Source organism: Corythoichthys intestinalis, chromosome 22 (assembly GCF_030265065.1).
Source record: "Corythoichthys intestinalis isolate RoL2023-P3 chromosome 22, ASM3026506v1, whole genome shotgun sequence".
In the NCBI taxonomy this organism is placed as follows: domain Eukaryota; kingdom Metazoa; phylum Chordata; class Actinopteri; order Syngnathiformes; family Syngnathidae; genus Corythoichthys; species Corythoichthys intestinalis.
The window spans coordinates 5,000,278-5,026,954 of record NC_080416.1 but is presented as its reverse complement, the minus strand read 5'-3'; the positions used below and the strand labels follow the sequence as shown (position 1 = coordinate 5,026,954).

The 26,677-nt window shown below is 38.3% G+C and overlaps 2 protein-coding genes across 3 annotated transcripts in view; one reads left to right on the top strand and one right to left on the bottom strand.

The window, feature by feature from the left end:
• Positions 1–9,981, bottom strand: part of mcm3ap (minichromosome maintenance complex component 3 associated protein) — a 37,031-nt gene extending 27,050 nt beyond the window's left edge. The window contains exons 1-6 of the mRNA XM_057828700.1: positions 8,759–9,981; positions 8,500–8,639; positions 6,868–8,390; positions 5,057–5,304; positions 1,863–1,944; positions 1,583–1,712 (exon numbers count right to left, since the gene is read on the bottom strand). Of these exons, the coding sequence (XP_057684683.1) occupies positions 1,583–1,712; positions 1,863–1,944; positions 5,057–5,304; positions 6,868–8,323 (1,916 nt within the window). The 5' untranslated portion in view covers positions 8,324–8,390; positions 8,500–8,639; positions 8,759–9,981. The remainder of the gene's footprint in view (positions 1–1,582; positions 1,713–1,862; positions 1,945–5,056; positions 5,305–6,867; positions 8,391–8,499; positions 8,640–8,758) is intronic.
• On the top strand, positions 8,708–24,632 carry clk2a (CDC-like kinase 2a). Of its 2 annotated transcripts, XM_057828717.1 has the most exons (13): positions 8,708–8,999; positions 9,661–9,866; positions 13,057–13,348; positions 15,893–15,983; positions 16,650–16,716; positions 18,903–19,019; positions 19,180–19,346; positions 19,485–19,579; positions 19,726–19,855; positions 20,002–20,084; positions 22,141–22,220; positions 23,400–23,490; positions 23,571–24,632. In XM_057828717.1, exons 2-13 carry the CDS (start codon positions 9,661–9,663, stop codon positions 23,757–23,759), a joined length of 1,608 nt encoding a protein of 535 aa, XP_057684700.1. In that variant the 5' UTR covers positions 8,708–8,999; the 3' UTR covers positions 23,760–24,632. The 2 variants fall into 2 exon arrangements, with proteins under 2 accessions (XP_057684700.1, XP_057684701.1); XM_057828718.1 differs by lacking the exons at positions 8,708–8,999; positions 9,661–9,866; positions 15,893–15,983 and having other exon boundaries at positions 13,219–13,348.
• Positions 24,633–26,677: the final 2,045 nt, after the last annotated feature.

The window sequence follows — 26,677 nt, the reverse complement described above, 5'->3', positions numbered from 1 at the left end:
TGAATTACCGCAATTTTCGGATTATAAGCCGCTACCCACCATTTGACACAAAAATGGCATTTCTCCATAGATAAGCCGCAATGGACTATATGACGCAGCTGTGCTCACTGTATTATGGGATATTTACACCAAAAGATATTAACCGGTAAAACTTTTTTTGACAGTGGCATCATAAGACTGCATAAGACCAAATCCAAATGAACCACCATGAAGCTTTCCAGCCAATTTGCTGGAAAGCTTCATCGCTTCAAGAATCTTCATTTGGCCATCACTGCTCCCTTGGGGAAGACAGTCAACATCTGATGTCACCTGCTGTCCACTGTTGTCGTCCAACATGCCTCCTAGCATGCACTGCAGCGCTCAGATGTAAATAACAATCAAAATTCATATTCTGTGATCTTTATTTCTTCAGTTACTGTTCCAGTTGTTGCATTAAATGCTAGCTGTGGTATTTGGTAACACTTTATTTGACAGTGGTGCCATAAAACGCTCATAAGACCATCATTATTATGACATGTCACTGCCATGAACATTAATGAACGCTTATGACAGATGTCATTTTGTGTCATCCAGCAAATGATCCTACTTTTGAATGGATGTAAAAGGTCCAAGCGACATAATTTGCCGAATACTTAATGAGATCTGTCATAAGCCATAGACGTCATAATGATATTGATGGGTCACCTTCCCCATACTTTGTGCCACGCCTTCAAGTAGGGGGCTGTTCTACACTCCGCTTCAGTCGGTCGAAGTCGGTCGCAGTTATTCAACACATGCAACGATCCAACGCCGGATTTAGGTTGAAAAAGTACGAAAGCTGTACTGCATACAAACAGGAAGGGTTGTCTCGGGAGTGATTTGTTTGAGGATTCAAGGTAACTATTATATTTTTCGTACCATGCATGCATTTTTAAATCAATGGGAGAAATTAACAGCTACGGCAGTGGCGTCATAATTGGCTAAATTTACATAAAATAAATACTAACTGCCCGTTTTTTTGCTTTTAACCAAAAATCGAGACTGTTTTACATCCATATCTATTAAAAATTCAGTGATTCATGCTTTTATTCCCAAAAATTTCAACATAAAAGCTTTTCGTTGAGATAAGGTGGCGCTACAGTGTCTTAAAGACTAGCATCGTACTTCGACATATTTACGTAAAATAAATGCTAACTGCCCGTTTTTGGCTTTTAACCAAGAATCGAGACTGTTTTACGTCCATATCTATAAAGAATTCAGATAGGCCCCCTGTTAATCAGCCCTGAACCCATTGTCCCATCAATATCATTTTGAAGTCTATGCATAAGCATTCATTAATGCCCATGACAGTGTCATGTCATAATTATGACTGTGGCTTATGAACCCACTGTCAAAAAAACTAAGAATTACTGCATTTCTATAAAATGAATTCTTAATCCTACTCCGAATGCTCTATCGGATATCATTAAAACGCTTTGAAACGCGACATACATTTGCGCTTACTGCTGTAACAGTTCATCCGTACAATTTAAAGTCTATTTGTTTTTAGAGGAACCACCACAACTGCCTCCTGCAAAGAAATAACATTTGTATTTGCCGTTACCTATGACTGAAGTTGCTGCCAGGTAAGGGCCGTATTAAAGGAGATGAAACCTTGATTTTTGAATCATCCTGGATTTTACTCTCATCCTCCTTTTTTCTTGCCACAGGTCTGCCAGTTTTGTCCCCTGGACCTAATACACCGTAAAAATAGTTCAAATTATTTCAGGATTAAGTAAGGGAGAAATAATAATAACAATGAATCCACACTGTAACTAAACTGCCTCTAAAGAAAGGCAATAAATATTATAAAGTAGCATTAATTAATGAACTTATTGAATCACTTTGCTTCTTTTTCTGCCACAAGAGGAGGAGTTCATGCTGATGCAAGTGTTTCCCTCTCTTCTTTGCCTTGGCTGCAGATGCCTGAAGGAAAAAATACATTTGTGTAAGAAAAAAATGTTACTCATTTTAAGAGCCGTCAACACTACGGGTGTGACAAGATATCAAAAAATATCGCAATACTTTGGAGCCCTAAAAGTGTCACTGTTTGTAAAATACTGAGCCCCTAAAGGGACATCGAAAGAAATAAAATAAATATACTAAGCAATCTGGTGCACACCAGAAAGTATCTGGTAAGCATCAGCATTGTATAGAATTTAATCTATCGGTATTTGCTATGAAGTTAGCCAATTGTTGTAAACATTAGCATTATATAGCATTTAAGCTAGCTATGCAAGTTAGCCAATTGTTGCAAAAAGTCCGCTAGCTTAAATGCTTAAAAAGCTTGTTTTTTTATTAGTACATTACCTATATTAATTAGGGCTGTCAAATTTATCGCATTAACGGGCAGTAATTTTTTTAAAAAATTAATCACGTTAAAATATTTGACGCAATTAACGTCAAATTAACTTTTTCATAACACACTTACTTAATTGAACACAACACAGAACATATTGTATACCATTTGCAGCCACTACTGACAGTCATGGTTGCACAACTTCCCATCATGCATTTGGGCGGAGCAGGAGACGATCTTTTTCTTAACACGCCTGACTGAACACATCGCAGAACATATTGTATACCATTTGCAGCCACTACTGACAGTCATGGTTGCCCAATTTCCCATCATGCATTTAGGCGGAGAAGGAGATGTTCTGATGACTGTGGTTCTCACCAAGGGTTCTGATTTTTTCCAAAAGGTTTTTGGAGTTTTTCCTTGCCAACATGGAGGGTCTAAAGATGAGGGATGCCCAGGCCTTGGACTAGAACTTAATTTAATTCATCTACTGTTTCTGACTGTGTAGCATATTTCCTCTGCAAAGCCCTCTGAGACAACTGTTGTGATATAGGACTATAAAAATACAATTGTATTGAATTCTTTTTCTTAACACGCCTAACACAACGCAGAACATACTGTATACCATTTGCAGCCACTACTGACAGTCATGGTTGCCCAACTTCCTATCATGCATTTGGGTGGAACAGTTAAATCGTTACAGTATCATTTAGTGAAAGCACAACAAAAATAATATTCCTATCTCTCAAAAAAATAATGTTCACAAAAAGAAAAGCGCTCAATGGAAAGAGAACTGGCATTCCCAATCAAAATAACTATGCAAAATACACATAAAACTTATTCAGACTTTGCTTTGGCTAGATTTCTAATTTAAAACTCGCCATTGACAGCTTGTGGTGTATTTCAATCACTACTTTACGTAGTTAAAGACACTGTAAAAAAACGGCAGGGAGCCCGGTGTGACGTCACCGCTCGGCGACGTCAACAATGGCGAGCTATTTTTTGATGGAAACTTTCAAATTTTATTAAAACGAAAACATTAAGAGGGCTTTTCATATAAAATTACTATAACTTGTACTCAAATGTATCTTTTAAGAACTACAAGTCTTTCTATCCGTGGATCCCTTTAACTGAAAGAATATTAATAATGTTAAAGCAACCTAGTAGAGCTGGGCGGTAAACCGAAAATTTACCGTCACCGAAATTCTTCACGATGACCGACGTAATTTTGACCATGTCGGTAAATTCGGTAAATTAATAAAACAAGAAAATAGTCTTTTCATCCCGCTTTGACTCTGTGTTGTTCGTCTATGCTCATTCCCCTTTAAGAAAGCAGTGAATGTACTTACGTAGGGAGTCACGTGATCATCAGGAAGCCAATCAAACAGAAGCCCGGTAAGCTAACGCTAGCAGCTAATGCTACAAGCAAAACGTGATGGAGTGTGGCTTAAGGGAGGTTCGCCTAACTTTCACCCGACATTTAATAGACTCTTGGTGGCATCCAGACGGGCTTTCACCAGCTGTCCTCCCTTGTTCTCACAATTTCCGGAGATGGTGCTTTCAGTGCTTTCTACCGGTAGCCAGGCCACTGGCTAACGCTAGCCGCTAACGCTAGCGGCCGCTAGCGGCTAACGCTACAAATGAACGTGATGGAGTCGGATAGCGGCTCTAACCTTGTCGAAACGGCTGAATTTAATGAGTGGATTGGGCATGGACTGCATCTAGCAATTACTATGTCGCGTTATTTTGTATCTGACTGTGTGTGATTTCTCTGATAGCTTTTGTGATGGTAAAGCATTCAGCATAAAGCACAAATGGCCCCAGCTATTTTTCTGTATGTGTTTAATTCTGTGTAATTATTGCTATCATAAAATCTTAAGTGTTTCATTTGCAGAAGATCAATATAGCTTTAATGTGTGTCTGTCTGTCTGTCTGTTTGGGGGTTCATGTATGTGTGCATTTATTAAAAAATGCACTGGGGGGGGGGAGACCCTGAAACCATAAAGTAAACACTTGTATTGAATAATTATGTCACAGCAGCCATTAACAATAAATTGTCTTTTTGAAGTGTACTGTTCGAGCTGCAAGTCATTTGTGTTACAATGACATGTTTGCACAGGCATATCGATTTTGACAATGTACATTGTTCAAGCCATACACTCTGTTATAAATGCTCATACTTGAATTCTTATTGTTTACAATTCATTTGTATAAACCTAATGTCTAGACTGCATGTACATTTGTTAAATATATCAAATTGAATGCTGGTAACTAAATCAACAAGAAACTGTTAATCTGTATTTCATGCATTGATTCAGATTTTCAAATTATATAACAGTCCGCTTGGACGACTTTATCGTCATTTATCGTTATCGAGATAAATCTGCTCCATTTATCGTGATACATGTTTAAGGCCATATCGCCCACCCCTACAACCTAGTGGATTTATTGTTATAATAAACAAATACAGTACTTATGTACAGTATGTTGGATGTTTATGTCCGTCTTGTGTCTTATCTTTCCGTTCCAACAATAATTTACAGAAAAATATGGCATATTTTAGAGATGGTTTGAATTGCGATTAATTACGATTAATTCATTTTTAAGCTGTGATTAACTCGATGAAAAGTTTTGATCGTTGGACAGCCCTAAATTATTAATACAATGCTGAAGTATCATTTTTATTCATGAGTGAAAGGAAGAAATGCAGCAGGATAATGTGAAATTGGTTTAACTCACGTGATTGTCAAAGTGCACGATTGCCGTCTTCCTTGCAGGTCGGCAGAAAACCTTGCAGACTTTGCCAAAGCGAGAAAAATGCTTCACAATGATGTCTCTTTTGTTGAGTGCCGGGGGCATATTCCTGCACTGAATGACGGTGCAATCAGTAGGAGACGTCCCACTGAGGCTGTCCGAGCTCTCACTTCGTCTGGCAGTTCTCTTTGGCGTCTTGGTTTCAGCCATCAGTTCTTGGAGGTGTAGTGAATCTAAAATGGCAGACGTTATCAAAATCTTGGTATATTACTATCTAAAGTGACACAATATGCATGTCGCCATATGACGTTCAGTTTCCAATATATTGAGTGCATATATTTTTTTTAATTATACATAATTATTAGAGTTGTCCAATATTAACAGGTAGCTGATAACATTGACCGAACAGAGCAATTTAAATTACAGTATTGGCCCGAATATAAGACTGTTTTTTGCATTGAAATAACACTGAAAAAGAGGGGGTCGTCTTATATTCGCAGTCTTGACATTATACCCATTCACGACGCTAGATGGCGCCAGATATCACTGAAGCGATGTTCTGTCATGACAGATCTCAGCTACTCTCAAATTTAACCAGTTTGCATTATTTTATTGCAATGTTTTTCCTTATTCAGATTTGTTTCAAGACAACAGTTACAGTTAGACTTCACTTTGATGGTTAATGCAGTTATTGCAATTTTGTTGTTTTATCACAATAGATTGGTTTATTTACATTTCAAAAACCAGAAGCCATTCATTTACGAATGTGATTGCACTTTAGTTTACATATCTAAATGTTCAGATATTAAGGAACATAGTAACATGCTTTTTCTCTCAAATATATTATTATAACCATTTGTTTCAGATGTACTGTAATTATTTTCTGTATAAAAAATAATTTGGTGTTCAAAAAGTCTTTTTTCAAACTTGAGTTTTGAAAAAGAGGGGGTCGTCTTATAATCAGGGCCATCTTATATTCGGGCCAATACGGTAATTACACTAAAAGATATCAACCGGTAACACTTTATTTGACAGCGGCATCATATGACTGTCATAAGACCAAATGAACCACCATGAAGCTGTGAACCAATTGGCTGCAAAGCTTCAGGAAGCTTCAATTTGCCCACCACTGTTCTCTTGGAGACAGTCAACCTCTGCTGCCACCTGCTGTCAACACTGTTGTCGTCCAACATGCCTCCTAGCATGCATTACAGTGCTACAGATGTAAATAACAAATCACAATTCATGTTCCGTGCTAATGATTTCTTCAGTTACTGTTCTAGTTGTTTCATTCATTGCTAGTTAGGAAATTTAGTAATGCTTTATTAGACAGTGGCGCCATTAGACTGTCATTAGACAATCATAATTATGACAGAACACTCTCATGAGCATTAAATAATACTTATAACAGATGTCATTTAGTTTTATCCGGCAAATTATCTCACTTTTGAATGGATGTAAACGATCCAAGCTGGACATAAATTGAGTTAGTCACATAATTTACCGGATGACACTTAATGACATCTGTCATAAGCATTTAATAATGCCCATGATAGAGTAATGCCATAATTATGGATGTTTCATGACAGTCCTATGACGCCGCTGTCAAATAAATTGTTACATATTAGCCCAAATAAATCAACAAATAAGTCTCACTGTGCTATAAGCCGCAGGATTCAAAATGAGGGGGAAAAAGTAGCAGCATATGGTCCGAAAATTACGGTAAATGTTTTCTAAGCAATCTGCTTTTCTAGTTAAAATCTTAACCATTGCAAGATTTTAGTGTCGAATCTCACCTGACTCTTCGGCTTTTTCCAAGACCTCAGTGTTTTGGGTTTGCGCGCCAGCAGTTATGCGTTCATGCTGCACTTGGGGATGCTCGCTCTTCAGCTCCTTTAGCTGTTGTTTCTGTTGCAGAGGCTCCTTTGCCTCTTTCCTAATTGGGGGAGTTGACGCTTTTCGCAGTCCACTTAGCGCTCTGCTGAATAACCCTGCAGGAGGACGAGTCCTCATCAAAGCCCTCTTTTGGGGCTGCCTTGGCGTAGACCTTTCTGTTGTTTCCTCCTCCTCTTGAACAGCTTCCGGAATGGCATGGGATGCACTTGTTGTAGGCTCTTCTTTACGTTTCACACCTTTTCGAAATTGCGAAAATATATTCGCGTCACCCTCCTGCGTCGTTTTATCGTCCGAAGTGGACTCAACTTTAGATTTATTGTCTGAGAAAGCGGACGGTTGAACTATGCCGGTTCCTCCAAAAAGCGGTGCTGTCTGAGGTTGGAAGGTTTTGCTTGAAAAGCTGAAAGTGGATGGTGTTTTAGGCTGGGTGACGGGTGCATTGGTGTTAGAAGTAGAGGGTGCACCAGGCTGGGAAAATGTGAACTGCAAAGCGCTGGTAGGGCCGCTATTGCTGGCTGTAGTTAGTGGGTTGTTTTGGACTGGAACGGATGGAGAGAAACTGAAGCCCAGCGACCCAGATTTTGCCCCTGAGAATCCAGTGATGGTGCTGCTGCTAGTAGTGCTTGAACTTGTCTTTTCAGTGGCGCTGCTGAAAGGTAAGCTGGACAAGGACATGGTTTGTGAGTGAACTGGCTCAGGACTGCCACTGTAAATGGGCTTGAAAAGAACTTCACTGGCCGGCTTGAAAGTGAATTCAGATCCAAATCCTCTACTCTGGGTCGGAGTTGCGCCAAAAATACTGCCAGCAACAGTGGTAGTCGCTGGTTTTCCAAATACAGACTGTCCAAAACCTATCTGCTGAGGTTGCCCTAAGGAAGTCGTGGCTCCAGAAGTCGACTGAGCGTTTCCAAATCCTGGCGCCTGCTGTCCGAAGCTTGGGAGCTTTTGCCCAAAGCCTGAAGACAGCTGTCCAAAACTTGAGTCCTGACCAAAAGCAGTCTGCTGCTGTCCAAAGGCGGGTGTCTGCCCAAAAGCAGAAGTCTGGCTAGATCCGCCAAAAGTACTAGCGAAGCCAGAGTTGCTTCCTCCCACTGTTAGCTGCCCGAAAGCTGGAGTGTGACTCGGAAGCGATGAGGTTTGTGATGTTTGCTGCCCAAATGAAGGACCCTGTCCAAACATGGTGTTCCCAGGCAATTTTGATGCCGTCGGTAGGCCAAACGCTGATGATTGAAAACCACCCACATTCTGAGGCAGCCTGTTGGGGCTTTGCTGCCCAAATGGCTGGAATAAACTAGCGTTAGTGTTGCTCGTCGCTTGGAAACCTTGTGGGCTTCCAAATGGGTTGGATGGATTCATGTTGCAAACAATAGTGATTGTTTTTAAAACTACAGCATGCTAAACAGCGAAGAACCCCGCTCGGCGCCTGTCAGATACGCAGAAAAAGTAAAAGTATCGTGTCAGAGTCATTCACACACAATGAACTACGCAAATATGGCATCATCATGGAATAATTTCAAAGAAAAAATACTCACAGTGCTGCTTAAATGCAATAAACACCTTCGCAAGTGTAGAATCAGCTCCGTTTCAACTTCGAACATACAAAAACACATGTCGCACATCCGGTTCCGGTCCGAAGATGCTTTCAATTCTCCTTGGAAGTTGGAAAATGCAACTTTCAGGGGAAAAACAAGGCATGGGTTATTTTAATTGACGTTTTACGTTAGGATCCTCTGTCTCGCTTTGTTAATTTTTTAACATTTTGGTGAATTCGGGTTGCAATTATGGGAATACCGTTTTTTCGACGTGTCAATTATTTTTTCTGTTGCTGCGAGTAGTTGGGTTAGCCAGTTTTCCCAGTTTCATGGAACTAAGCATTTGCTCCACTATTCGCAGCTAGAACTAGCTGTACTCACAGAGCATAAAGCTATTTGCTAGCAACGGAATACCGAACTACTGAAACTATACATGTGACAAGAACGCCTCCACCACGGACTTCTTGTGGGATAAACGTACTGGGCTCGCTGCTAAAACGGTAGGAGTTGAACTCGAAGTGAAAGGTGTGGTTAAAAAAAAACGTCTAGTCCAAATGGTTAGCACGAATGCTAAAGTGCTCGAGCATAGCTGCTAAGATGGCGGTCAAATTATTTACATTGGCGAATGCTGCTCGCTGATTTGCTCATAAATACATTCACTGGCTTACCAATTTTCATATTTGCTTAATAAATGACTATTATATGAATGTCCAAGGCAATTAACAGCGGCGGTGTTTAGTTAAAATGTACGGAGAAATTGTTTGCAATGTTTTTGTCCCGTGTATATCGTTTCGTCGCATGAATTAAGCTTAAATCAGCATGCACGCCCAACTTTCTTTGCAACTGTGTTTAGCTCTAGTATGTTGGGCTTTCAGTTCCAGATCTCACTGTGCGTGGGCGATCCAGCTTGAGCATTTATGTCGTCTATTTATAAGCTTTTCACATTCTGCATGCTGGCATTTCTTGATCTAATAGGCTTGCTAAAAAGTTGGACCTAAGAAAAGAAGATGGAAAACAACTAATTATTTTTGCATTTACAACAAAGGAAAATCTGACTTGCAAATCAATTGCTTTATTTGTACTTGAAAGTACTGTGGTTTCAAAGTGTTGAGTTAAGTGGGCCCATCCCTTAACATGTTTGTCATTCCAAATACCTGCCAGATGCCTCACACCAGACGGTACACGTCCTCTGAGAGAGACAGCGGCAGCAGCTATCATGATCGTTACAGAGAGAAAGAAAGGGATCGATGGCGCAGACACCGACACAGAAGATCACCGACGTACTCTTCAAGCAGCGACAGAGACTGGGATCGGGAGCGGAGAGGACGAGTTCAGAGACAGGATGCCAGTTATGTACGCTCAAGGAGGTATGTTTGTGTCTGGACCTTCTTTTGTAGGTTTTTTAGTGGTACCCGATGTTGCCTTTCAACTAAGATGGAGCTGGTCCCAAACCCAGATGAAGACTAAAATGTCTGGATTATAATATCAGGGTTCCCGCGGGTCCCTAAAAAGTCTTCAAATGTTTTGAATGGTCTTAAATAGGGCTGTCCCAAACGACTAATTTTCTCCCGATTAGTCAGCCGACTATTTTTACGATTAGTCGACTAATCTAATAATTATTTTTTTATTTTTTTATTTTTTTAACTAATTTAGCAATGAAATTTTTGTTGACGCTTATCAATTTAAAAAAAACATATTGGAACACTCAAATCATTTATTAAAGTACAAATAAACACGTAAATAACAATAATAAATCACAAATAAACAATGAGTTCAAATGCTGATAGAATTAACTAGTGTAGCATCCCGATTGAAAAGATGGTCTCTTAAACTGATGGTTTACAACTTTTATTCCATCCTTGATGTAAACACACCGTAAGAGCTACGGCGCACACAAATAAAGCAACACAATTAGAAATTAACAAAAACTTTTCACATTTTTCCTTTTAAACCTTATTTATATATCAATGAATTGCCTATATGAATTGCCTTTACCTTATTACCTTATCATTGACAATCTCTCCCTTGAGTGCAATCACTGTATATACTGTATATATTTATGACCTTTTAACCTTATATAATTTTCTATACCATAAAATAAACCATAACATGAAATAAACCTTTCAATTAGCATTAAGAACAATACTAATAGCACTTATAGGCCCATTGTCAATTAAACATTATTATTTAGTAAGGCGACAGCACCCTCTGGTGTACAAAAAATGAAAAAAAAAAAAAAAAAAAAAACCTTGCAAACTGCGTGAAGCCGCTTGAGGTGTTTATTCACGGCCGACGAGCAGCTAAGCTTGGCACTGAAGAGACAGGACAGAGGAGTGTACTCTCCTTTGTTTCTTTGAAATAAGTCAATGTTTTGGACACTCTGGTGCGCTTTTTTTGGCTTTGTGCCGCTTTCCCTGCTTGCAAACAGAGCATCCGACATTCTAACTTTCCACGCATACATTTTTATAACCCTTCATTTACCGTCGACGGCATGTTGTGCTCGTCGACGGATTTACGTCATCGATGACGTCGACTACGTCGACTAGTCGGGACAGCTCTAGTCTTAAATCGTCTTAAATATATGTTGTCCCCAACCTCGGTGTAAGTCAGCAACTTACAGTGCTGGCCAAAAGTATTGGCACCCCTGCAATTTCTCCCCAAAAATGATTGCAATTACAATTGCGTTGTAGTAATATCTTCATTTATTTTGCTTGAAATGAAAAACAAAAACAATCATAAAGTCTTCAGACTTCATAACGCCATGTACACGGTCAAGCAGTCCAGTGCCAGAGGAAGCAAAGCAACCCCAAAACATCAGGGAACCTCGACCATGTTTGGCTGTTGTTCTTTTCTTTGAAGGCGTTGTTTTTTTTCCCTGTAAACTCTATGTTGATGCCTTTTCCCAAAAAGCTCTGCTTTTGTCTCATCTGACCAGAGAATATTCTTTCAAAACGTTTTTGACTTTCTCAGGTAACTCCAGCCTGGCTTTTTAATGTCTCTGGGTCAGAAGTGGGGTCTTCCTGGGTATCCTACAATAGAGTCCCTTTTCATTCAGATGCCGACGGATGGTACGGATTGACACTGTGGTACCCTTGGACTGCAGGAAAGCTTGAACTTGTTTGGATGTTAGTCGAGGTTCTTTATCCACCATCTTTCTTTGAAATCTCTTGTCAATTTTTCTTTTCTGTGCCATGGGTTTTACACTTATTGATAACACTGCACGGTAGACACAGGAACATTCAGGTCTTTGGAGATGGACTTGTAGCCTTAAAATTGCCCATGCGTCCTCACAATTTTGCTTGTCAAGACAGTTGTTTAGTCTTCTTTTTTTTCCCTCCATGCTCAATGTGGTACACACAAAGACACAGGACAGAGGTTGAGTCAACTTTAATCCATTTTAACTGTCTGCAAGTGTGATTTAGTTATTGCCACTACCTGTTATGGGCCACGAGTAAGTAACAGGTGCGTTTAATTACACAAATTAGAGAAGCATCACATGATTTTTCAAAGGGTGTCAATACTTTTGTCCAGCCCATTTTTAGAGTTTTGTGTAAAATGATATATATATATATATATATATTTTTTTTTTTTTTTTTTTTTTTGCATTTGTAATTGCAATCATTTTCTGGGAGAAATTGAGCATTATCTGACAGAATTGCAGGGTTGCCAATAATTTTGGCCAGCAATGTGCCTATAAACAAAATTACGAATGCATTAAAAAACATTAGCTCAAACAAAAACTTACCTTATGTTGGTCTTAATAGGGAGCAGCTGGATTCATTCATGTTAAATGGGTTATGTCATATTCACTGTTGCCAATAGAGGGCAGTGTATCCACCAAAATCAATAAAACTAAATGCAAACAATTTCAAAAGAACCCATTGCTACACCAATCTAATTAAAATAATACTCGAAGCAGCAAAATTTGATTCGAAGCTTTTTTCTAATCGAATTACTCGAGTTTATCGATCTTAAAATGTCTTAAATTTCAAATCCGGATGATCAAGGTATTGTCTTGAATTTAATGGAAAATTGCAGTAGGTATTAAATTTCCAGATGATGCGTTTAATGCCAGGATTGCTACCAAAAGATCTTAAAAATGTCTTAACGCTTACATACCTGCAATGTGAAGCAATTGTCAGAAAATCCCCAAATTTGAAAAAGAAAATGAAACCTTTTTTTCAAATTTGTAAAAAGAAAAGTCAAAATCAATATGTGCAATAAGCGCTCTAATATTGCTAAATCCTGTTTTTTTCTCCTCATTGAACCTGCAGATGCATGTGTTGACTTGCATCCATCATTTTTTTTCAAAAAGAAATGTCAAAATTCTGAATTAGTCTCAAAATCTTGAAATTTTAGGTGTGATAAATGTGATTCATTTGGCAATAAAGGGTAAGCATTAAATTTGACTTTCAAAAGGGTGCAAGAACCCTGAATAAAACCATTTTTTTACAAACCATGCAAGCAACTCCTATATCGATTCTTGGCTTGAGCATATCGATAACCTTACACTTCTACTTGTCACTGATCTTTTATTTTTCTGTTGACCGGATGCAGTCGGACCTACGACAATCGCTCAACAGATCGCCGGCCGTTTGACCGAAGATTCTGCGAGGGATACAGAAGATTGGATCAGAGCAGAGATAAAGATCGCGACCATGACCGAGAAAGGGAGCCGCACGGAGCCGCCGAAAGTTACTATCCACGCGACGCCTCGCCAAACATGTACGACTACCGACGGGGCCGCGAAAGGGAACGGGAGCGGGATGATTCGTACAGGCGAAAGGGCAGCAGGCGTAAGCACAAACGAAGGCGGCGTAGAACCAGGTCCTATAGCCCATCGTCCTCGGTGAGTACAGCCAGACCCGCGAGGGTCTTTCTTACTCTCTTCACTTTTTTTTTTTTTTTTTTTTTTTTTTTTTTTCTTTCTATTTCTGTCTCTTGCGCTCAGCTTTCTCTGCCTCTTTCCTTCTCTAACCATTTGCTTTTCACAGCCCCTGGACTTGGTAAGTAGTGCAATCTTTCTGATTTGTTTTTACTTCTGCCGAAAGCAATTTGTCGTGTTTTTTCTTCACATAGGTGCTTCACTTTGGGAGAACATTTTCATTTTAATGCACACAGACTTCAGACTTCTCACATTGTTGCAAAAATTCGAATAATGTTATTGTATGTTTATATACAGCATTTTTTTCATACTATTGCGATTGTAGGACTTTTTGGCACCCGATTTGAAACAATATTTTCTTCGTCACAAACACACGTTGCAGGTCTTTACTTTTCATTCATATTATTCCTGCCATTTGACATTTTTTTAGTTTAAAAAAAATCAATGGTACAGATTGGACTGCCAGTTCAAAACAACACTGGGAGCTCTCCAACCTTTAGAGCAATAATTGCATTTAAAATAAATTAAAATACTTAAACTTAGCCTCAAACGGTATAAAAAATATTTACAAAAATAAAAAAATGAGGGTTTGAGTCCAACAAAAAGAAAATTGGCTAAATTGCATAGCAAAATTCCGCTAGCTTAAATGCTATCATTTTTTTCCACAATGCTCTTAACAAATCGTTCAAACACATATTCCACAAAAAGCTGCTAAATAAATTACGGATGCTTAAACATAAACAAACATGTTAGCTCAAACAAAAACTTAGCTTATGTAAGTCTTAACAGGGAGCAGCTAGATTCAGCCATATTAGATGAATGAATGTCATATTCACTGTTGCCGCTAAAGGGCTGTGTGTATCCACTCAAATCAATAAAACTAAACGCAACCCTTTCAAAACAGACCATTGCAACGCCACTCGAATTAAACAAATCTTCGAAGCAGCATGATTTGATTCAAAGCTTTTTTCTAATTGAATTACTCAAGGTAATTGTTGCAACACTATGCAGAACATTGCTTAAAATCTGAGGTAGACATGCAATCCCCATAAAATTAAATAACCACGATGAGACAAACTCATTTTAATTGACACTCATCAAAATAAATAGCGTTCACGTCACATTAGCGCCCCCCTTCTCGGCGGTGTTTGGGCTGTGTAATTACAGTTTAAATCATTTGACTCCTATTGAACGATACTATACCTGTTGACAAAAATTATATGACGATACTTAAAAGTGCAGCAATTAATCGACAACTAATCGATTAGCAAATTAATCGACAACTATTTTGATAACCGATTAATCGTTTGGAACCTTCTGCAACCTTAAAATTGTCTAAATTCATGAAATTATAACGTATATATAACTTCTCAGTTGTAAATATTTTCAGATTTCTTTATTATGTTTTTTGTTAAGTCAAAGTAGGACATGAAGAAAAATCTGCTTTTACTTTGGAAAACAACAATTTTGCTGTCTAAGCTAGCTTCTTAATAATGCTGCAACAACTAGTCAATTGAATCGATTAATAAATTAGTTGCCAACAAAATTGATAATCGATACATTTAAGTCAGGAAGCTGTAATCAAATAGTATTTTTGAAGGAAATAGTCATCCATTTTGTCTTCATTGCTACTTTACAAAATGACGAGAAGAACTTCAAGGTAAATTGTGAAGGTAATTGAAAGAAGTGACATTTATCCGATTAATCGTTTACTTAATTATTAATAATTATCGTTATGTTTTTTTTTTAATTATTATTTATTTTACCACCATAAATTCATTAAGCACTGCAAGCATTCTCCATGTAATTTCTACACGAGTAACTTAAATTTTCTAGTTAAGAATAAACCTCATAATTCATTTTTGTTCTCAAAACCGTTTTTTTGTGTTTGGGTCAACTGGAAATTTGTGGCAACACGGAATAGCAAGTTTTGAGTGTTGGAAAGTAGTTGGGCAAAAAAGTGAAAATGTTCCACCCAAAAAATGCAAATGTGTCAAATTCAATGTAATTTTATATTTAGACATTTTGGTACTGAAGATGTATTTTTTAAATATCATCTTTATCACCACACGTCTATCCAACAATATAGATCTCGGGTGAGCAAGTAGTAACTTTTTCTGCTCACTTGTATTTGGTCCCCTTCATGTTATTTACCTGACAAGTCAAGCTAATGAGCTCTGATGTTAATGTTTTCTTATTTGGGTATTGCGTTGAATGAATGGATAGATGTAACAGTTGCTTACTTGTTTTTAAGCAGCTGTGCTTTAAACGTAGAAAGTGGTGGGGGGGAAGCAGAGGACATCATGTGATCTTTGACTTGTTCCCTTGCACTATATCCCTATCGTTATATATTTTCTTCACGTGGTGTCATGCGTGAATCGCCCCATGACCACCAAACCCACCTTCGCCCTCCTCGTCCGCCTCTGACGCCACGGCTGCCCCTGAATACCCCCATGTTCCCCTTGGTTGTGTCGTGACCTGCTGATGGCGGTTTGGGTGTGAAAACAGCGGAGCAACAGCCGGACGCGGGCACTGAGTGTGAGGGACGACGAGGAAGGGCACCTGATCTGTCGGAGTGGGGACGTCCTGCAAGAGAGATGTACTCACTGCCACTACTCTATCGTAACCCTTCTCCGTATGAGTATTTAAAGCTTAGAGCGTTTAAATGGGCGTGCCTGATGATGATGATGATGATTCCATATTAGAAAGCTCATTGCTCTAGCTGAATTAGGGTGGATTGCAACAACGAAGATTCTTTCAGGGACTTTTTCTTTATTGGGATTTAAATTGTGGAGCATTTTTTCGATGTTTCACAGGTTACCTTTGGGGTCGAAAACAATTAGAATCTCACTTGCACTTGTTTCTCTGTCAAATTGCAAAAAGCTAGCTAGTTGTAAGTGGTTTCAGATATTTTCCTTTTTAAGAAAACTGAACACTTTTAGTAGAAACATACACATACACTGACTTTTAACATTTTTTTATTAGTTAATATTTGGGGAAAGGGGTTGCGTCCACTTTTTGATGGCTGAAAATGGGTCATCAAAGGCGCACATCACCTATCCGCTTTTTACCCTTCCTGTATCATATAGTGTTAACTGTATAGTTTTTGTATTTAAAGCCTGCCCCATTGAATAGGCAGCTTTGTGTAAATAGGATAGGTTCTAGGATGTGTTTGCCTTAGTCAATCCGTTTGTCTAATTCTCCTGTTCTCTCTTCCCTCGCTGTTGCTCCCTTTTCCCCCTATTCTCTTTGTGCTATGACGCAGATGAAATTGTCAGTACTTTGGGAGAAGGCACCTTTGGGAGGGTGATGCAGTGTATTGACCATCGCAGGTTTGTCATTTAAAACATTACATCTTAGTACCGTATTTTTCGGACTACAAGTCGCACCTGAGCATAAGTCACGCCAGTCATAAAATGGCCAACGAAGAGAAAAAAACATCTAAGTCGCACTGGAGTATAAGTCGCATTTTTGGGGGATAAAATCCAACACATAGAACAGACATGTCATCTTGAAAGGCAATTTAATATAAAAATACAATAGAGAACAACATGTTGAATAAATGTACAGTGCATGAACAACGAAATGCGAATATTCTGTCCTCACCAGGACGCTACGGCTCGGTCCTGGCTATACAGCGAACTCCCAAATGATGATGATGGACGTCCATATAATTTGCTGAATCAATTTGGTCCTCGATACTAAATAGGTTCGGATCAACGTAAATAAATTAGGTTGTTTTACAGCAATGATATAAACTGTTAGCATGCGTTCGCTAACATTAGCACATCGTTCAAACACCCACACAACTGGCTCTAAGTGTCCGATCGCGGGTGGAAAACACAACAACAGAAAAGATGATACACACAAGCGTTGCCTCTGTAGAGATATTTTAAAAGCATAAACAATAAACGTAGGTTCGCAGCCTTGTTTCTCTCTCGCTAACTCACCCACTCACTCAGAGCTACGTAGCTGTCCGTCTTCTTGTGGCGTGTGAGCGCTCTTCACGTAAGCGAGTGCGCCCCCACGTGGGCGTGAAAGCGCCAAAAACTAAAAGCATGCATTTCAATATAAAAAAAAGTCAATAATACAATTGAACACACATTGCCAAAGGCAGAACGCGAATGTGGCTATAGCTATTAAGAGTTATTCAGATAACTATAGCTTAAAGAACATGCTAACAAGTTTACCAAACAATCAGTGTCACTCCAAAACACCAAAATAACATGTGAAATGATATCATAATGTGTTAATAATTTCACACATAAGTCGCTGCTGAGTATAAGTCGCACCCCCAGCCAAAATATGGAAAAAAAACGCGACTTGTACTTCGAAAAATACGGTACAAATTTAGGGACTGACTTTGGTTCAGTGTTGTTTTCGTCAACGAAGACTAAAACGAAAATATATAAAATATATAACAATTTTTTTTTCATGCCGATGATGAGACGATACCGAGCTAAAAACGTGTCTTGGGACTCGAGACTAAAACATACTGACATGAATGACAGTTTTCGTCTGGAACGAGACGAAAATGCACCATAGTTTCCGTCACATGTTAACACTGTGTGACATTTTATGTGTAGTTCACCTGCACCGCAGGTAGCAATTTCTGGTTTTGTCACTCATGTGACGTGCGGCACCCCCCCTAACTCACCCACTATAGTCCTCTCTATTCTCCCCATTGCTTGTTTTGAGTTTTAGTTTTCGTCAACAAAAAACAGATGAAGACACACATTTAAATGACTAAAATATGACTATTATCTTCCAAAAGACTAAGACGAAAGTTAAAATGGCAGCCAAAAACAGCACTTCTTTGGTCATTGCAGAATTGGAGGACATTTTGGCTTTGAAATTTGGTAACACTTTGTTCGACATTGGCGTCATAAAACTGTCATAAGACTGTCATATTTATGACTTAGGTCGACCGATATATCCGCCAGCCCATATATTGGGCCGATGTATGGACTTTTTTCCAACATCGACCGATTAACAAAAAGCTGATAAAAAATGATTTTGATCAGGCATCTGTGTGGGCAATTGCGGCCGCGTCTTAATAACTTTAGGACCCCGCAGCAGCTTGAAGGCAGGCTGCTACAGGTAAGCCTCAGGCTTGCTTGTTTTGTAAACATTTTAAGATTTTTATTTTTTTTTTGTATAAGAGAATATGCAATGTTGCCTCAGACTTTTAAGGCATTTACTGAGTGATCCTTGCACTCAAAATGTAACTCGTAGCATTCAGGTTAGCGTTACCATTTAGCAGTCCCACACTAAAAGTAGACCGGGCAAAATGTGATGCTTCGAGCTGGCAAAATTAGATTCCTTGAAGTGAATAAAATTACTCGGATCAGTTTTTAAACTCGAGTTGCTCGAGTATTCGTTTCAGCTCTATTGAATTCCATAGTTGAAATCTTGATCAGAGAAGTGTACAAATTGAGTCAAAATCTATATTGCTACTACTTAAAGTGCAACAAATTTTGCCGATTTGATGTTTAAAGTTTTTATTTCATTTTTTAAGGGGAGCAGCAAGTGTTGCTTTGAAAATTATCAAGAATGTGGAGAAGTACAAAGAAGCAGCTCGCCTTGAGATCAATGTACTTGAGAAGATCAACGAGAAGGATCCTGACAACAAATTGTAAGAATTACACATTTGTCATTAGAGTTAAGGAAATATGCTTTTCATCAGAATAAATATGGTTCAATTTTCACATACTGTCACAATATTCTTGCAATTCTGCACATTATTTTCATCAAGGCTCCACGATTGAAGTCTTTTCATCCTTTTTATCTTGCAGCCTGTGCGTGCAGATGTACGACTGGTTTGACTATCACGGTCACATGTGTATCTCCTTTGAGCTGCTGGCTCTAAGCACCTTCGATTTCCTCAAAGAAAACAACTACCTGCCCTACTCCATTGGTCAAGTCCGACACATGGCATACCAACTCTGTCTTGCTGTAAAGTGTAAGTTTAAATGTCTTATTTTTGAGACACCTTTTGCATTCATTCATTTTCTCTACCATTCATCCAAATAAATTAAAATATAAAGCGTTTATTGTCATTGTATATTGAAAGAGCACATTTCCTGTTCTATCTCAACAGTTCTCCATGACAATAAGTTAACACACACGGACCTGAAGCCTGAAAACATCCTATTCGTCAACTCTGATTTCACCATGTCATACAATGTGGAGAAGGTAAGACGGCGGAAAATTTTAAGTCTACCTGAAGTCAACTGTTGCTAAGAAACTTATGTTACTCTTTCTGTTATTTTGTGAAAACAAAGTACATTTTTATTATTCATGTTTTCGTGAGCAATACAGAGAAAGTTTTCTTATGGCAGAAACGAGAGGAAAGGACCGTGAAGAGCACAGCAGTTCGCGTGGTGGATTTTGGCAGCGCCACTTTCGACCACGAGCATCACAGCACGATTGTGTCCACCAGGCATTACCGTGCCCCTGAGGTCATTTTAGGTAAGCGTGACTGCTATTAAAATTCATTAAATGTAGTGGAAGAGGGATGATGATGAATGGCGGCTTTGTCTCTGGGAGCATTTGTGCTTGATTGTATGTGCGCTCAGCGCTGGGACATGTGTTTACTCAATATTTTCGGTGCTTAGAAATGGGCTGGAGCCATCCTTGTGATGTGTGGAGCATCGGCTGTATCCTGTTTGAGTACTACCTGGGCTTCACCTTGTTTCAGGTACGCTCAGCACAACTTATTGCTTACAAGTAAAATATAAAGAGTAGGGTTGGGCATCGTTTGAATTTGAACAATTCCGATTCTGCGTTTGATTCCGGTTCTAAATGATTCTCGATCCCGATTCTTTCAATAGGTAGGGTCAAAAAATTGCATTGTTTATATTAATTTCTTAACTTCTCGATTATTTAAAATTATATGAACTTTCAATGAACTTTGCTATGAATTTCTCACAGGGCTATTTTTGACTTGTATATAAATATCAGTCTTTGAACTTGAATATGATGTTCTAAAGTGTCTTATGCTGTAGGCATTTCTATATGTTATTGGAGAGACAGCGAGAACGAAAAGTGGTATTTGGTATGTGGCGAAATTGATTTTGCCATGTGGCTTTTTTTTTTTTTTGGGTATGTGGCAAAATTGATTTTGGCATGTGGCATTTTTTTGCCATTTGGTAAAATGGATTTGGGCAAGTGGCATTTTTTTGCAATGTAGCAAAATTGATTTTGCCATGTGGCATTTTTTGTTATTTTTCATTTTTTTTGGTATGTGGAAAAATTCATTTTGCCATGTGGCTTTTTTTTTTTTTTTTTTTTTTTTTTTTTTTTTTTTTTGTATGTGGCGAAATGGATTTTGGCATGTGGCGAAATGGATTTGTGCTATGTGGCATTTTTTTGGTATTTTGCCATGTGGCTTTTTTTTTTTTTTTTTTTTGTATGTAGCAAAATTCATTTTGCCATGTGGCATTTTTTTGTATGTGGCAAAATGGATTTTTGGCATGTGGCTTTTTTTTTTTTTTTTTTTGCCATGTGGCAAGGATTTTGGCATGTGGCATTTTTTTGCCATGTGGCAAAATGGATTTTGGCTTGTGGCATTTTTTTGCCATTTGGCAAAATGGATTTTGCCATGTGGCATTTTTTTTCTATGTGGCAAAATTCATTTTGCCATGTGGCATTTTTTTTCTATGTGGCAAAATTCATTTTGCCATTTGGCATTTTTTTCTATGTGGCAAAATTCATTTTGCCATTTGGCATTTTTTTTCTATGTGGCAAAATTCATTTTGCCATGTGGCATTTTTTTGCCATGTGGCAAAATGGATTTTGGCATGTGGCATTTTTTTACCATGTGGCAAAATGGATTTTGGTTTGTGGCATTTTTTTATGGTAACGCTGCCCTGCCCGCTATAAAACACACACCTGGTAAGAATTGTCTTGATGAGAAGCATTGTCTGATGTGCGTCATGGCTCGGCCAAAACAGCCTGAAGACCTGCGATCAAGGATTGTTGATTTGTATAAAGCTGGGAAACGAGACGAAAATGCACCATAGTTGCACCGTGAAGCATGATGGAGGGAGCTTCATGAATTGGGGCTGTTTTGCTTACTAAGGGCATAGACAACTTGCAATCATTCATGGAAGAATGAATTCAAACGTTTTGCAGGAAAACCTGAGGCCGTCTGTCAGACAGTTGAAGCTAAAAAGAAGATGGATGCTGCAACAAGGCAATGTTTCAAAACACAAAAGTAAATCAATTTCAGAATGGTTTCAGGAGAACAAAATACACGTTCTGTAGTGGCCAAGTCAAAGTCCAGACTTGAGCCCGAGTGAGATGCTGTGGCATGACCTAAAGACAGCGATTCATGCCAGAAATCCCGGGGATCTGACTTAGGTACAGCAGTTTTGTCGAGAAGAATGTGTCAAGATTAGCCCTGATCAATGTCCCAGACTGATCTGCAGCTACAGGAAGTGTCTGTGGGGGGGCACAAAATATTAGATGTGATGTTTCACTTACTTATATTTTCCCCTTCTGTCATTGTTTGCTTACTATCCTCATTAAAATATGAAAACCTATAAATGTTTGGGTGACTTTAGTGAAATCAGACACTTTTTTTCATCTGTGTGATTTTGACAAAGCTCAGATCACATTAGATGGTGATTTTATGCAGAAATGTGAGAAATTCCAAAAGGTTCAGATACTTTTTCATACCACTGTAATCAGTAAGGTGCTCTCAGGCATACATTACAGGAAAATTTCAGTTCCTCTGAATCTGTTTCCATCAGACTCATGACAACAGGGAGCATTTGGCCATGATGGAGAGAATCCTTGGACCTGTGCCATCCAGAATGATCCGCAAGACAAGGTGAGAGTTATATGCACACACCCTGCTTGCATTTAAAAGGTGCTTGTAATTAGGGCTCCAGCTATCGAATATTTTAGTAATCGAGTAGTCGACTGAAAATTCTATCGATTAATTGAGTAATTGGATATAACTTTTTTTTTTTTAGGTAAAGAGCAATTATAAATATACATGAGAAAAAAAGACATTTGATCCACTATTGAACCATTTTCAGTCAATCAATGTCTTTATTTTCGATGTACATTGTTGAAAACAGCCAACAATTGCATCTAAGATGTGACTAGAAAAAAAATTCACTGCTTTCACTGAAAAAACTTCTAGACCTTACATAAAAATAAAACATATTTCTTACCTAAAAATGTAATTACGCTTGATAACACACATCACTTGAAAGCTACGTGTTTTTCCCACGTGTTTCAATTTAGTTTCCATTTGTGTCAAGCTATTTTTAAGTTAAGTTTTAAGTTAGTCTAAACTGTAAGTACTGGTAGGATTTTGAGTTTTTGCAGTGTTCAAAATAAATGTATGATACCAGCTGTATTGGAGCACATTTATTCTGCATTGACTACTGAGCTAAAACTGACAGTTAGCTTTATTATGTTTTAATTTTACACTCTCATCACTCTACAGCGCTATGTTTTTACAGATTAAATAAAGCCTGTATGTAAGACACGTTAGCCACGCATCGACAGCGGTCATAATCAATAGAAACTTACCCTTCCGAAGGGCTAACGTTACATGAGCGAGTGACAGTAACGTTATATTTATCAGCGATGAGAAGTCTACTGCTTAAAGATGGCGGCTGTTTACTAACGCTGCCCAGACGCGGCCGAGTCTGTCATTTCGATCTAGTCCTAAATGCATGCGATATCTATGAGACGCATCGGACACTACCTGCTACCAAACTAGCATCATGCAGGCGTAGTTTTAGCAACGTCGGCGTAGTTTGTAGCGGCTGTCGGCTGCGGTAAGTTTTTTAAAAAAAAAATTTTATTGCTTCTTCCTCTACGCACGTGACGTCAGCGGGTTGTCCCGCATTAAAAGTAGTCCGGGCAAAACGTGATGCTTAGAGCTGGCAAAATTAAACGATTCCTCGAGGTGAATAAAATTACTCGGATATACTCGGATATACTCGAGTATTCGTTTCAGCTCTACTTGTAATACACACTACCTTCTCTTTAGGAAACAAAAATATTTTTACCGAGGTCGTCTCGACTGGGATGAGAGCTCCTCAGCCGGGAAATACGTACGGGAAAACTGCAAACCTCTGAGGGTGAGTACAGAAAGTGGGCGTGGCTTGAACGTAACATTGATAGAATTATGAGTTTATTTGTTGTTTTAATGCTTTTTCAGAGATACTTGCTCTCGGAAGCGGAGGAGCATCATCAGTTGTTCGATCTGATCGAAAGCATGCTGGAGTACGAGCCGTCCAAGAGGCTGGTTCTCGCAGACTCCCTCAAGCACCCGTTCTTTAACTTTGGGGGAAGTGGCGAAGCCACGGGCAGCAAGAGCTGGGAAGCCAATCGAGACATTAGCCGGTGATCCGGAGCGTCTTCTTCATAGTTTTGTTATGGTACAGCAGTATTTTTATACGCACGGACGCCATCCCGCTACTTCAGGGATGCGTGTCGAGATCTCTTCAATCAGGAATCTCCAAACTGCTTCAAGAGGGCAACTATGACGAACAGTACCCGAAAGTAGCCCTCTATGCAGCTTACGTCTTCCTCCCGAAATGACCCTCTTCCCGTCCGACCATGGTTATGTTTTTCGAGGGAATATCCAAGATTTTCTCGAGGAAATCTGCACCACGCCAGATAAAAGACGCATGCGGTTACAATTCATCGACAAGAACCAGCCATTTTCTTAAATCCGTCGTTACCGTGCGCAAAGTTGACTTATACGTGAATTTCAAACTGACGCAAGTGTTTCATGAGCCCTCGCGTCAAATTGACGTTTCGCATCTTAACGGTAATATGTTTTGGGGATAAGAAGATCATGTTTGTCCATGAAAAAGCCAATAAGACACTCTCCACACTTGCTTTAGTCTCATTGGTTGTTATATCGGTTTGTTTTTGTGTGACTTTCTGGTTTGTTTCTACAAAGTGTGAGCGCCAGGTATGATGCATTGATATAATTATCCCTTAAATGTGGGATTATCTCATAGCTTTTAAGATCTCAATTGCCTTCTTCGGTTTTCCCCCAACTGAAGCAAAGCACACGTCCGAACGAGCCACACGCAACTGTTTGATATTTATTTTTCTGTATGTTTTTTGGAGGTGGCGTTCAAAAAAGGTCATTGTTCTTGCCTCCTATATATACATTGATTGTTTTTGTATGAAACTAAAGCCTATAAAAGTGTATATACTGTATGTATGATGTAGAATTAAAGTGGAAGTCCTCCTTTACAAAGGTAAACGGCTGTTGGGATTTTGTGTCATGATTTTCCTTAATTTTTATTTGACACATTCACACCGGGCCCTAGATTATGCTGCAAAATTTGTTGGTAGTCTTCAGACTTCAAAATGCCATGCACACGGTCAAGCAGTCCAGTGCCAGAGGAAGCAAAGCAACCCAAAAACATCAGGAAACCTTCGCCATGTTTGACTGTCGGGACCATGTTGTTTTCTTTGAAGGCCACGGTTTTTTTCCTGTGAACACGCTTCCCAAAAAGCTCTACTTGTGTCTCATCTGACCAGAGAGCATTCTTCCAAAACGTTTTTGGCTTTCTCAGGTAAGTTTTTGGCAAACTCCAGCCTGGCTTTTTTATCTCTATGGTTCAGAAGTGGGGTCTTTCTGGGTATTGAAGGAATCTGACCTTTTAGCCAGACTGCCGGAATCATGCCAGCTGAACCAACACCTGGCGCAGTTCCAACAACCCGGCCAAAAGGCCAAACTCCATGCGTTCACCTTAGTCTTAACTAGGGGTGTCAAATGATTAAAATTTTTAATTGAGTTAATTACAGCTTAAAAATTAATCGCAATTCAAACCATGTATAATATATGCCATATTTTTCTGTAAATTATTGTTGGAATGGAAAGATAAGACAAAAGATGGATATATACATTCAACATACGGTACATAAGTACTGTATTTGTTTATCATAACAATAAATCAACAAGATGGCATTAACATTATTAACATTCTGTTATAGCGATCCATGGATAGAAAGACTTGTAGTTCTTAAAAGATAAATGTTAGTACAAGGTATAGAAATTACATATTAAAACCCCTCTTAATGTTTTTGTTTTAATAAAATTTGTAAAATTTTCAATCAAAAAATAAACTAGTAGCCTGCCATTGTTGATGTCAGTAATTACACCTCTTACTCATGGTGCTGAAAGCCATAAAATCAGTTGGACCCAAGCGCCAGCAGAGGGTGCCAAACACCAAAAAACAAGTAACAAGCGGACATTACACTGTGCTGTCATTTTAATCTGTTTTTAGCGGGGCATGTGCGTTAATTGCGTCAAATATTTTAACGTGATTCATTTTTTTAACGCCTTAATATACATGGCTGTTTTTTTACAAAAACGCCTTCTATACATTGTTGTTGTTTTTTTTGTTTTTTTTTTTTACAAAAATGCCTTACTATATATACATGGTCGGTTTTTTTACAAAAACGCCTTAGTTTACATTGTTTCTTTTTTTTATTTTTTTTTAAATAAATTTACAAAACGCCTTACTATACATGGTCGTTTTTTTACAAAAATGCCTTACGATACATACTTACTATATATGTGTGTGTGTGTGTTTTTTGTTTTGTTTTTTTTTTTAACAAAAACGCCTTACTATACATTATTGTTTCTTTTTTTACAAAAGCCCTATTATTCATTGTCATTTAAAAAAACATTTTTTTTACAAAAACGACTTACTATACATGGTCGTTTTTTTACGAAAACGCCTTACGATACATACTTACTATATATTTGTGTTTTGTTTTGTTTTTTTAACAAAAACGCCTTACTATTCATGATCTTTTTTTTTTTAACGCCTTAATATACATGGCTGTTTTTTACAAAAACGCCTTCTATACATAGTTTTTTTTTTTTTTACAAAACGCCTTACTATGCATGGTCGTTTTTTTACAAAAACGCCTTACGATACATACTTACTATATATGTGTGTGTTTTTTTTAACAAAAACGCCTTACTATATACATTGTTGTTTCTTTTTTTTACACAAGCCCTATTATTCATTGTTATTTATTTATTTATTTATTTTACAAAAACGCCTCACTATACATGGTCGTTTTTTTACGAAAACGCCTTACGATACATACTATATATTTGTGTTTTGTTTTGTTTTGTTTTATTAAGAAAAACGGCTGACTATTCATGGTCTTTTTTTTTTAACGCCTTAATATACATGGCTGTTTTTTACAAAAAGGCCTTCTATGTTTTTTTATGAAACAGCCTTAGTTTTTATTGTTTTTTTGGGGGGGTTTTTTACAAAACGCTTT